General features: G+C 38.8%; 1 protein-coding gene across 2 annotated transcripts in view; it reads left to right on the forward strand.

Annotated features, from left to right (window-relative positions):
* The window catches only part of brca2 (BRCA2 DNA repair associated), a 29,372-nt gene extending 17,024 nt beyond the window's left edge, over window positions 1-12,348 (forward strand). For both annotated transcript variants that reach the window (XM_062974703.1, XM_016992611.2), the window contains exons 17-27: window positions 88-258; window positions 515-872; window positions 1,902-2,057; window positions 2,131-2,275; window positions 5,566-5,684; window positions 6,528-6,729; window positions 7,055-7,221; window positions 7,308-7,446; window positions 8,540-8,796; window positions 11,173-11,319; window positions 11,610-12,348. In XM_062974703.1, coding sequence (XP_062830773.1) covers window positions 88-258; window positions 515-872; window positions 1,902-2,057; window positions 2,131-2,275; window positions 5,566-5,684; window positions 6,528-6,729; window positions 7,055-7,221; window positions 7,308-7,446; window positions 8,540-8,796; window positions 11,173-11,319; window positions 11,610-12,128 — 2,380 coding nt within the window. In that variant the 3' untranslated portion in view covers window positions 12,129-12,348. The remainder of the gene's footprint in view (window positions 1-87; window positions 259-514; window positions 873-1,901; window positions 2,058-2,130; window positions 2,276-5,565; window positions 5,685-6,527; window positions 6,730-7,054; window positions 7,222-7,307; window positions 7,447-8,539; window positions 8,797-11,172; window positions 11,320-11,609) is intronic.
* The last annotated feature ends 457 nt before the right edge of the window (window positions 12,349-12,805 follow it).

Consider the following 12,805-nt stretch of genomic DNA (forward strand, 5'->3'; position numbering starts at 1 on the left):
TGGTAGTTGCCATTTTAAAGGTAGATCTTTTATCAGTGGAAAGTTATTTCCGAATAATTTGATGAATATTCTGATTATTTTTCACAGGGCATTGTGTGACACTCCTGGTGTAGATCCGAAGCTGATTTCCAAAGCCTGGGTCTACAACCATTACAAGTGGATCATATGGAAACTCGCAGCCATGGAAGTTGCATTTCCCCAGGAATTTGCCAGCAAGTGTTTGACACCGGAAAGAGTACTACTTCAGCTAAAATACAGGTAATAGCACAGATAAAGCTTTCAAGTGCGACTATATCATTAATTCTGTGGCTGATTTATTGCTGTTTTTGATTAATTAGGATTTTATGTTTGCCTTTGTTTTAATTATGTATCTGTAAGTAAATTGCTAACTTGCACTACATAGATTTGTTCCTTCTAAAGTCAAGCAACTACTTTAGCAAGAAGCAACCTATGATATCATATTCTTTCCTGACATCCAATTTGAAGTCTTTGTATCTTTTTTCCCTTTTGAAAGGTATGATGTGGAAGTTGACAAAAGTTGTCGATCAGCCATCAAAAGAATAACTGAAAGAGATGATGTTGCTGCCAAAACACTTGTCTTGTGCATTTCTAGAATCATATCATTAAGCTCAAATGTATCCTGCATCTCTGGCAATAAAAGCACCACGGAGGAAAACAAAAAAGATGTGGCTGTGGTTGAGGTTACAGATGGCTGGTATGGCATCAAGGCTGTTTTAGACCCCTCTCTTCAATCTCTGTTGCATAAACAGAAGTTGACTGTAGGCCAGAAAATTGTCGTACATGGAGCAGAACTTATGGGACCTCAGGATGCATGTTCTCCACTGGACGTACCAGAATCCCTCATGCTAAAGGTACAATCATAAAAGATTTTTGAGTTCAGTAATTAAAGTTCAAGCATTTATTATTTACCTAACTTAGGTTACCCGGTGATGTCCAGGTTAGATGTTTTGTAATGATAAATATTAAAAGTAGTCATTGTTTTTTTTTAATATGGTCTCATTAGAAAGTGCATAAAGATGTGGGTAAACTCTCATAATCAACTGTCATTGCCCCAAATTGAATCAGTAGTTAAAGTTGGTCATGATGATGGGTATGTGTGCCAAGTTTGGTCCAGATCCATCATCAGTTGGGTTCAGAGTCCTCTTTGATTGTGGGTGAATTACAACTCACAACATCCTGGGTGAGAACCCCCTCCCAAAAAAGCCCTCCAGTATTTTCTGTTGGTCATGGTGGTAGTCACTGGTGGGTATGTGTGTCAAGTTTGGTTCAGATCCATCAAGCTTCTAGGAGCCATCCTGATACATAAATACATAATACAAACACATTTTCATTTTTATTGTATACATAGGAAGGATAGAATAGAGAAATAGAACATTGGTATATTGTCTTGAAAGAGGTGACACTTTGATGGATGCTGTGTTTTCCATTTATTTATTTATTTATTAATTACATTTCCATTTTATTGCAAAATACAGTATCTATAACTCGTATATTTATTACTTCTCATTTCCCCCATTGTGCTCCCTATCTTTGTGTTTTCCATTTGTTTTTTGCTTCGGCCTGTTTATATTTGCCTAAGGGCTGAACTTTGTCTCCCCCCCCTTCTTTTTAAACATTTTGTACAGTATAAATACATTATGTTGTCTGCCACTACATGAAGTTATCCTAATAAGTTTGCACACAGTGTCAATGCAGTTATAAATGTGTATTAAGTACTTTCCATGTTTCAACTGTAGTGTTTATCTTGTGTACTTGGAGAGTTCAGTCAAAACTTCTTTTTTTCTAGGATTGTGTGGTAGATGCTTTCACCTTATGTGTAATCTACAGGACCTGGGAGGCAATTTTTACCATCTTTACTTACAGATTTTATATTGTTTTAGATTTCAGGGAACAGTACTCGACGTGCACGATGGTATTCCACATTAGGATATTATCGGGATCCCCGGCCATTTACATTGCCTTTGTCATCACTCTTTAGTGATGGTGGGATTGTTGGCTGCATTGATGTTGTTGTTCAAAGGATTTACCCCACACAGGTAAAGTATGTTCAGATTGATGTTCAGTCACCTTCTGCTAATAATTACAGTTAATTGTCAATATTTATTGCAGTGGATGGAAAAAACATCAACAGGGTCCTATATGTTTCGCAACTGTCGAGCTGAAGAAAGAGAAGCTGCAAAGCATGCCGAGAACAAACAGAAGACTCTAGAAGCATTGCTTGCAAACATACAAGCTGAATTTGAAAAGAATGAAGGTAAACTGTGAAGTCTTCAGTTGTTTTTAGAATGTTTCTCATAGTCTACTGCCATTTATAGACACATTTTATTGCAGAAAAAGGGTGCAGACTCCTATTCTGTGACCATGCTTTTACTTAAAATAACAGTATCCTTAGTTATAGATCTGGCCTTTGCATTGTGAGACTCTGTATCTAATAAAGTTATTTCTGATTCACTAGGTAACAAAATTTGGAAAAAAGTATATTCCTGATTTAGAAGTATTTTGAAAGTGGTCGTTATACCATGTTTTCCTGAAAATGAGATATCCCCTGAAAATAAGACCTACTAGAGATTTGGGGGAATTGCCAAATATAAGACATCCCCCGAAAGTAAGACCTAGGAGGAGGGAACTGCCACCACTGTGGAAGATGTGTGCAGCGCAAAGGAGGAGGTGGGAAAGGCAAGTGCTTTTCCCTCCTTTCCTGGCAGCGACGGCTCCCTCTTACTCCTCTGCCCAGGAAGGGAAGGACAAGGAGGGAAAGACGCGCATTTTTCCTTCCTTGTCCTTCCCTTCCTTGGCGATGATGGCTCAGTCTTGCTTCTCGGCCCAGGAAGGGAAAGGCTAACTGCTTTCCCTCCTTGTCCTTCTCTTCCTTGGTGGCGACTTGCTACTCCGCCCAGGAAGGGAAGGACAAGGAGGGAAAGGCGAGTAAGTGCCTTTCCCTCCTTCTCCTTTGCGCAGCACGGCGGAGGAGGAGGGAGCAAAATAAGGCATCCCCTGAAAATAAGACCTAATGTGTCTTTGGGGAAAACAATAATATAAGACACTGTCTTATTTTCAGGGAAACACGGTACTCCAGAAACTTTGTTTTTGTGGCTGCCACAAACTATGTTGAATTGGTTGAGAAACTATGAAATATTCATTGAAAAATTATAATAAAGTGCTCTGCAGGATATCCCGCAAAAACAAAGTTTATGAAGTTTAATAAACCTTTTCCATGTTTTTATGATAGAACTAATTAGGAAATGATATTTATAAACCAGAAACAAAAATTATGTTCTATAGTGTTATCCCAGGTACAGATTGCCTTTGCTTGGGTTACAGTAAATCTATATATATAAAAGAGTGATGGTATCACGGCAATTCACAAAACAACAAAACTACAGGCCCCCCAACCTCAAAATTTGACAACACAACCCATCATCCACGCCTCAAGGTTGATACAACAAAAAGAAAAGAAAAATAAAGTCCTAATTAGAGGGAGAGCAATAATTTTTTTTATCCAATTGCTGCCAGTTTAGAGGGCTAATCTCTGCCCACTTGGTTGCCTAGCAACCAAGGGACAGCCAGGGTTCAGTTAGGGGACAGGCAGATTTAGGCCTCACTGAGTCTTCTTCCACAGATTATCTAATTTGCACTGGATTATATGGCAGTGTAGACTCAAGGCCCTTCAACACAGCTATATAACCCATTTATAATCTTATATTATCTGCTTTGAACTGGATTATTTTGACTCCACACTTCCATATAATCCACTTCAGTGTGCATTTTATACAGCTGTGAAGAAGGGGCCTCAGATAATCCAGTTCTGAGCAGATAATATAAGATTAGAAATATACAGTAGAGTCTCACTTATCCAACGTAAACAGGCCGGCAGGATAAGTGAATATGTTGGATAATAAGAAGGGATTCAGGAAAAGCCAGTTAAACATCAAATTAGGTAATCGTTATACAAATTAAGCACCAAAACATCATATTATACAACAAATTTGACAGAAAAAGTAGTTCCATGCGCAGTAATGCTATGTAGTATTTACAGTAGAGTCTCACTTATCCAACACTCGCTTATCCAACGTTCTGGATTATCCAACGCATTTTTGTAGTCAATGCTTTCAATATATTGTGATATTTTGGTGCTAAATTCATAAATACAGTAATTACTATATAGCATTACTGTGTACTGAACTACTTTTTCTGACAAATTTGTTGTCTAACATGATGTTTTGGTGCTTAATTTGTAAAATCATAACTTAATTTGATGTTTAATAGGGTTATCCTTAATTTCTCATTATCCAACATATTCGCTTATCCAACGTTCTGCCGGCCCGTTTATGTTGGATAAGTGAGACTCTACTGTACTGTATTTACAAATTTACCACTAAAATATCACAATGAATTTAAAACACTGACTACAAAAACATTGATTATGAAAAGGCAGACTGCGTTGGATAATCCAGAACATTGTATAAGCGAATGTTGGATAAGTGAGATTCTTCTTTAATATGAAATAATTACTGGGATAGAATAATGCAGAACAATATAATCTCTAAAACCAGGACAGTAAATAAACAGGGGAATTCCACACAGGAAACAATCGGGGCCAGCTAACACCTCCCAACAAAGTATTCCCATCATCAAAGTCTGGAAACTCCTCTGTTTTCTCAGGGCCACAGACAGTAGAAGCACATAAAATATCGCAAACAACACCACTCTGAAAACAAGGGAATTCCAGACAGGAAACAATCAGGGCCAGCTAACACCTCCCGACAAAAAATTCACTCAGGGAGGAAACAGCCAGGCTTTAAAGCTGCAAGGCCATTACATCCTAATCATTTTTCCTAATTGCAGCATTCATACTTGCCTCCAACAGAAAAAAAAACCAATCAGAAATATTGTATATTCACAACCTTTAGGAAATAATATCCCCTGATGGCGCAGCATGTTAAAGCGCTGAGCTGCTGAACTTCTGGACTGAAAGGCCGCAGGTTTGAATTGGGGGAGCGGAGAGAGCCCCCACTGTTAGCCCCAGCTTCTGCCAACCCAGAAGTTCGAAAACATGCAAATGTGAGTGCATCAATAGGTACTGCTCAGGCGGGAAGGTAACGCCGCTCCATGTAGTCATCCCACATGACCTTGGAGGAGTCTACGGACAACGCCGGCTCTTCGGCTTAGAAATGGAGATGAGCACCAACCCCCAGAGTCAGGGGAAAACCTTTACCCTTGACCTTAACTACCACCAATTCCTCAATTCTTTATTTCCCATACCACCAGACTTCGCCACAGCAACGTGTGGCCGGGCACAGCTAGTAACTGTATAAATAAAGGGGGGTAAAGCAGCCAGTGTGCAAGAGACATTGTAACTCCTTGGTTAATTATCAGAAATAACCAGCCGCAGTACAAATGGAAGAATTCAGGAGAAGTATCATTCCAATTGTACCGAGTGCGGCAATTATGTAATTGGCATGAATTTTATACTGTTAATGAATTCCTCGGGCATCTTTAAAAATGGGGTGGCTGTATAAACTGAAATACATTTCTCAAAAACAGGTGAAGGCAAAAGAGTGCTGCGATCCCGCACATTAACCCGGCAACAGATTCGCTCCTTGCAAGATGGGGCAGAACTTTACGAGGCAGTTCTTAATGCAGCTGATCCTGCTTACATGGAGGTTAGATCATTTTTAAGCACTCAGATTATTTGTTCTTTTAGCAAATTTGAAAAAAAATTCATGGCATTTTAGAGGGTCTTAGGAATGAAATAAATGTCGAACCTTATATAGTGTGTATGTGTGTGTGTGTGTGTGTATATATATATATATATATATATATATATATATATATATATATATATATATATATATATCTGTCTCTGTATAGAAATTTAAAAATAGAATGTAAGTGTGCATATAAGGTGTATGCATTAGTGTCCTGTGCAACAGAAACAATAAAAACGCACAGACATGTTTGTGCTTCTGTCATGTATAGATGTACTCTAATGAAGGAATGCACATTTATTGTCCATATGTTTTCCTATATTTTGATCACAGGAGGCAAACGTGATTGTGGAGAGAATTCAGATCTGAAATTATACTTAAGACAGGATAGTTTCTGGTGAATTATTTGGAAACCAAAATTAAGATATGGATTGATTGACCTGAAAAGGAGGAAAATAAGAGGTGTTTAATACAAGCTTCTTATTTAGTTGCTGATTGTGCTTTCGAAATAGTACTTGTGCTGCTTTTTCTGGATTTTATTTAATTTATGGATCAATTCACAACCATTCAGTGACCAGAAGAAAATTTTTACTTCTGTTCTTTTAGACACAACTTGCTGTAATGCAAGTACTGGTTTCAGAATTAATTGCATTTCCAATACATGGTAAAGCTGCAAAATCCAAAAACAGATTGGCAAAAGTATCTTATAGAATGGAGCTCATGATTACGTCCTTTGCCCTGCCTCATTTGTCAATGAAAACACATAAAGCTGACCCAGTATTATGATTCTGATTGCAGGGCTATTTCAGTGAAGAGCAATTAAAAGCTTTGAACAGCCACAGACAGATGGTAAATGACAAAAAAAGAGCACAAATAGAAGCAGAATTCAAGAAGGCTGTAGAGTCGGCTGAGCAGGATAAGTCCAGTTCCTGCAGCAGGGATGTAACTCCTGTAATCAAAGTACGAATCGTGGATTACAGAAAAGAAGAAAAAGGAAAAGGTTGGTAAAATTGGAATAGTAATCCCTTTAAATAAGTGCATGGGCAGTAGAAGTGCAGTAGAATGTAAAGGAATAATTGTATCTATACATCATTTTATTCCTATTACCTACCTGAAATGGCTGTTATTTCCTTATGTAACTGTCTATGTAAATACTAACATTTTAAAAACAAACATTAACATAATAAAAACTTCACCTTTTGGCTCAAAACGGGGAAAAACATTTGTGGATAGGCCAGATATAAAAGATTTTGTACTTTTATGTTTTCCCAAGAATGGCCTATTTTGCAGTTGAAGACTAATATTCTTTCATTTGTATGTATTAGAAGTTATACTGACCATCTGGCGCCCATCATCACATGTTTGTACCCTCCTTAAGGAAGGGTGCCCATACAGAGTTTTCCACGTAGCAGCATCGCCCTCCAAAGGCCGGGCAGAGCCCACAAACCTTCAGCTCACAGCAACCAAGAAAACTCAGTATTTGCAGCTGCCAGTAAGTATTATTACCTGCAGATGTGAATTTGATATAAACGTCTTAACAAGCTTTATATTATCAAAATTGTTCAAAATTTTCATTAGGTATCTCAAGAAGTTTTGTCCCAAGTTTACAGACCAAGAGAATGTCTGATGTTCAGTGAGCTACTGCTGGAGTCCTTCCGACCTGCTTGTTCTGAGGTGGATTTGGTGGGATATGTTGTTTCTCTCAGGAAAGGAACAGGTATGATAGGAGCAGTGTTCAGATTTGTTGTTGTCATGTCCCTTTAAGTCATTTCCAACCTATACCATCCCTTAGGCAAACCTATCACAGGGTTTTCTTGGTAAGATTTGTACAAAAGAAGTTTGTCATGGCCTTTTTCTGAGGCTGGGAAAGTGTGACTTGCCCAAGATCACCCATTGGGTTCTGACTAAACGGGGATTTGCTCTTTGCTTCCCAGTCATAATTCAATGCTTAAATTGCAGCTTGTTGACTCTTGTTTTAAAGAACCATGAGGGTTCTAAATCTTTGTAGTGCTATGTTATACTTTGTTATAATGTATCATGTTCTTATTTTAAGTTCTATATTATGAATCACCAGCTTGTCAGGTGTTGGCACATGAAGAAAATGACTTAGATGATGGGGTGGAGGGATTCCTTATGAAGTTTGCAAATGATGCAGAATTGGGAAAAGTGGTAAACTTTGGAAGAAATGAATACAATTTTATTCAGCAGAAACAAATGCAGAATCCAACATTTAGGCCACAAAAACAACATGCAAAGGTTCAGGGCGGGGGATACATGGCTCAGCAGTATTACATGTGAGGAAGACTTTGGGATTATTGTTGATCATAAACCGAACATGAGCCAGAAGTGTGATGCTGCAGCAAATAAGGGGGAGTGCTATCTTTGCCTGAATTAATCATTTCCAAAGTCGAAGGAAGCAATAGTCCCACTATATTCTGCTGTGGTCAGACTTCATTGGAAATTCTGCCTGCAGTTCTAAGTACTTCATTTTTAAAAAGTAGATATGAGGAAAGGTTGAAATGGTTCATCTTGATGGAAACAAGACAGAGTGGGGTTTCATGGTCGAGTGGGAATTCAAATGCTATTCTCCAGTTGTATTTCACACATATAAACTGTCATGGACCACAGTCTACTCCATTTCATTCTGGCAACATTTTATGTCTTCTGATTTTAGTTGAGAATAAAAATATCTGTGTGAGCAAATTGCTTCCATTTTGTTTTCTATTGTTTTGAACTTGAAATGTAGTTCTAATGGTAAATATTTAATTTGTATTAAGTAGTAAAATTCTTGTTTTCAATTTCTTCTTTAGGTTTCTCTACATTAGTGTACTTGTCTGATAAAGACCATAACCTTATAGCAGTTCACATCTGTACAGACCTTAGACAGTTTGCTGTTGAAGACATAATCATTCCTTCTATGTTGATCTCTGCAACAAATCTTCAATGGAGGCCTAAATTCTATTCAAATATTCCCAGTTTATTTGCTGGAGATCTCTCCACGTTTTCCTCAAAGCCAAAAGAAACCCGTCTTCAAGAAATATTTAATGATCTGAGAAATACTGTAGAGGTAAAAATCATTTATTTACAAGGAAACTGGTATTTCAATTTTAGGGAAAGTGCAAGTATTTATTGAAATGTTTACCTTATGATGTTATTAACTCTGAAAACAATATCACATGAGGACGTTGAAAAATACATAAATCATAGACTGGGATTCAGCTGATTTCCAAGAGGAAAGAGTTCAATATTTCTGATGGAAGCTTGTCTGCATGCCTTTATCAGAAGGATTTTGCAGTCTACGAAGTCTCTCGTGAGCTTGGAACCCTCCATATAAAAACTAGTTACAGTAGAACCCCGGTACTCCGAGTTAAACCGGCGGACCGCAACTCGGTCAACCGGATAACTCAGATTACCAGGCGGGAGGAAGGCTGGACTGGGAGGCGCTGCAAACGCCTCCCGGTTCAGTCCTCATCCCCATGGAGAGGCCTCTCCATGGGGAGGAAGGCTGGATCGGGAGCCGCTGTTTGCAGCGCCTCCCAGTTCAGCCCTCGCCCCCATGGAGAGGTCTCTCCATTGGGGCGAAGGCTGGATCGGGAGCCGCTGTTTGCAGCGCCTCCCGGTTCAGCCCTCGCCCCCATGGAGAGGCCTCCCCGCGGTTGGGAGCACCCCCGCAACGAAGGGGCTCTCCCTCCCTTTGGCGGAGGCCTGAAGCCAGGGAAGTGACTCTCACTTCCCTGCCTCCAAGCCTTCGCCAAAGGAAGAAAGCCCCTTCGTTCGGCGGGTGGGTGAACGGGGAGGGCCGCAAAAGCCCTCCCCGTTCACCCACCCACCCCCCCGCCCGTGCCTTGGCTCCTTCGTCCCGCCAGGGCGGCAACACCGGTGCCCGGCGAGGCGAAGGAGTCGGACCTGCGTGTTGCTAGGTAGATAACAAGCTACCTAGCAACATGCACAGGGCGCTCGCCCCTTGGGAGGTGCCTCCTGCGTGTTGCTAGGTAGCTTACTATCTACCTAGCAACACGCAGGGGCCGCCTCCCAAGGGGCGAGCGCCCAGTGCATGTTGCTAGGTAGCTTGTTATCTACCTAGCAACACGCACGCCAACGAGCAGGTGAACGGGGAGGGCCTTTACGGCCCTCCCCATTCACTTGCTCGGATTGCACGGAGGCTCGAACGAGCGGGGCTCGAACGAGCGGGGTTTTACTGTATTCACAAAACGAAATACAACAGTTATTATTTAACGTGATACCCTTCAGAATAAATATTTGTAGAATATCAGCTGCTCTGTACTTTACAAAGCTGTATTGATTTCCCCCAGGTACTTGTGGGAAAATGTGTGTGGATTTGCAGACCAAATCCACACACATTCCATGCTTGCAACTTTATCTGTGATCTGCAAGGTCATTTATTTCTTCAGGAGAAGCAAACTATAGGGAAGGATACAAAATGCTTGGAGGCAAGCACAACAAGTGAAACATGCCTTAATAATTTGGTGTGGCCAAACAATTTCACAAACTCATTATAGTTAAGATGAAAACTTCAATTAGTTAATCCAGTCATTATGAACTTAAATGTTAACGGTTAGACCCGTAGGCTGCTTACTGTTATATAGTCCACAGGAAGTATTTTTGGCATAAGCAACATACTGAATTAGCTCTGGGGTTTTGACAGCTACTTCTGACCTCTTTAGTCTTGTGCTCTAGATTATAAACTTGCAATAGGTCATATATAGATTCTTGGGAGATCAATTTGGCAGTACATTCCTTCCTCCAAATGCTGGTGGTTAATGTTAATTTATATTCATTACCTCTTCCTCTCCATCTCTATCCCTCTCCAGGACCTTTTTCATCTCCATAACACTGTGGGTTGTGCTAGAAGGGAAGTTCTTCCAGTATGGGTCATTGCTAAACTTGTCTGTATTTGTTTCAATGTGGATACACTATGGAAGATTTTTTTTTAAAACTTAATTAAAAACCATCTCATAGAATAGGGCTTCTTAAACTTTTTCCACTTATAAAAGTTTTCTGCCTGAGTGATTTTTACATGATCCCAGGTATATAAGTATACAAAATAGATATAAAATGAAACATTTACTGATAATAAATCAGCATTTGCAAGGCTTGCTAAACAGGCTAATTTTCTTTTTTATGAAGCACAGCTGAAGCATTTTCTGCAGAATCCATTGTAAACACTGCACATTGTTGCTAACAGATTTGTGCAAATGGGTAGTATTCAGAAACCTTTTTACTGTTGGCAAAGTTTTCATGACCCCAACGCTGAACTAAGGAAACCCCATTTGAGGTCAGGACCCACTGTTTAAGGAAGAATGTCATAAGAGTATAGATAAAATATAGCACACTATTAGTTACATGATAAACTCAAGTACAGTTGCTTAAAACTAAAATCTTATGTTTTTTAAAAAAATAACTATTTTCGGTTTTTCTGTAGAGTGATAGCTGCTTTCAGAAAGACGCAGAGCGCAAACTGGCAACTTTGCTCCAAACAAATGTTCCACAAGTGATGAACTTGCCCAAAGAACATGACTTTGATCCCTTTCCTTCTCCTTGGAGATCTGATGCAGGAAATAAACATTTGGTGAGTTTACTAACATTGCAATCCTATATATGCTTACTCAGAAATAAGCCTTTTATGGTCAATGCAGACAATTCATGAAAATAGTGTGCTCTTCATTTTAATAAAAAAGCTTTAATTATATGGAATTGCAATTAAATATTTGGTAAAGATTTTTACTGGGACAGCTATGAAGAATATTTTTTTTAAAATTACACATACTTCGTGGGTAGCATAAATTCAGGTGTTTCTTTACTGAAAGATATAAGGAAATTTAAACCTAATAGTGTGCCTGTCCATTTTTTAAAAATTAGATTTCAACTCCTAATACAGAGCTAAGGCTTCCAAGCCCGCTGTCAATCAAGAGACCAAATACAAAGGCACCAGGTTCTCTCTGCTCAACAAAAGTGAAAGCAGATCTACAGGAAACTCCTAAGAACCTTAAGAAGAGAAAAGCAATGGACCTCCTCAGTCAAGTCCCTTCCCCTCCACCAGTGAAGCCAATTTGCACATTTATTTCTCCATCTTTGAAAAGAGCATTTCAACCTCCTCGAAGTTCTGATCCCCACCATGAAAGATTTCTGAAAAAAACTGAATCTACAGTTAGAGAACCTGGAGTGAAAAGACCAAATGAGACTAACTTTCAGCTTGAAAACTATTTTGTTGCTGATGAGGAACTTGCCATGATAAATACACAAGCTTTCTTAAGCAATTCTACAGAAGAAAAAGAGGCTGGTTTTACAGAGAAAATTGCACATACATCACACAATGATTCATCCAACAGTTTTTCCCTAAGGAACAATTCTTGCCCTTCTGGAAAGGATAAGACTTGAGGGATGAAGGACTTCCTACAGAGAAGACAAATGAAACAACAGTTTGCTAGCTATGCTGAGGTTGCAAAAGTTAAGAAATTAAAAATACTAGTAAATGTATATTTTATATGTTTTAATACTGAAATTATTTTTTGCAGTTTTCAATATTGTAAATGTTTGTACAGATTTATTAAGTATATTTTGCACATGATTCGACTCAAAATAAAGATCCGAGAAAGAATGTTTGCACTATCAAATGGATTAAGGGAGTCTAACATGAATTATTGTAAATGATATGCTTTACTGAAATGTCAATTCAACAGTGATACTTAATTTAACAATTAATAGCTTATAAGGTATTTTCTCAAAATCCAGAAATGTTCCGCTTTCCTGGAAGGGGATGATAGGGATCTATGATGGTGGTGAAAAATGCCTTCCATGTTCTCAACAGCTACTTGTTGCTTTAATATTTGCTATAGTGGTTATAATTGAGCCCTTTAGCTATAGTTTGTTCCATAGATGTTATCCAAAACAGAGAGGGAAGGAAAACGCTTAATACCTAAGGAACTAGATACTGTCTAATGTTTACAACTATAGCCTCTATAAGAAAGCCTATTTTTAAAAAGCCAACATCCCTGGAAACTCTACTATTATTAATTTGATGGGTTGGCTGTATAGAAAACAATGCCCAAATATTT

The sequence above is a fragment of the Anolis carolinensis genome, chromosome 3 (genome assembly GCF_035594765.1).
Source record: "Anolis carolinensis isolate JA03-04 chromosome 3, rAnoCar3.1.pri, whole genome shotgun sequence".
Taxonomy (NCBI): domain Eukaryota; kingdom Metazoa; phylum Chordata; class Lepidosauria; order Squamata; family Dactyloidae; genus Anolis; species Anolis carolinensis.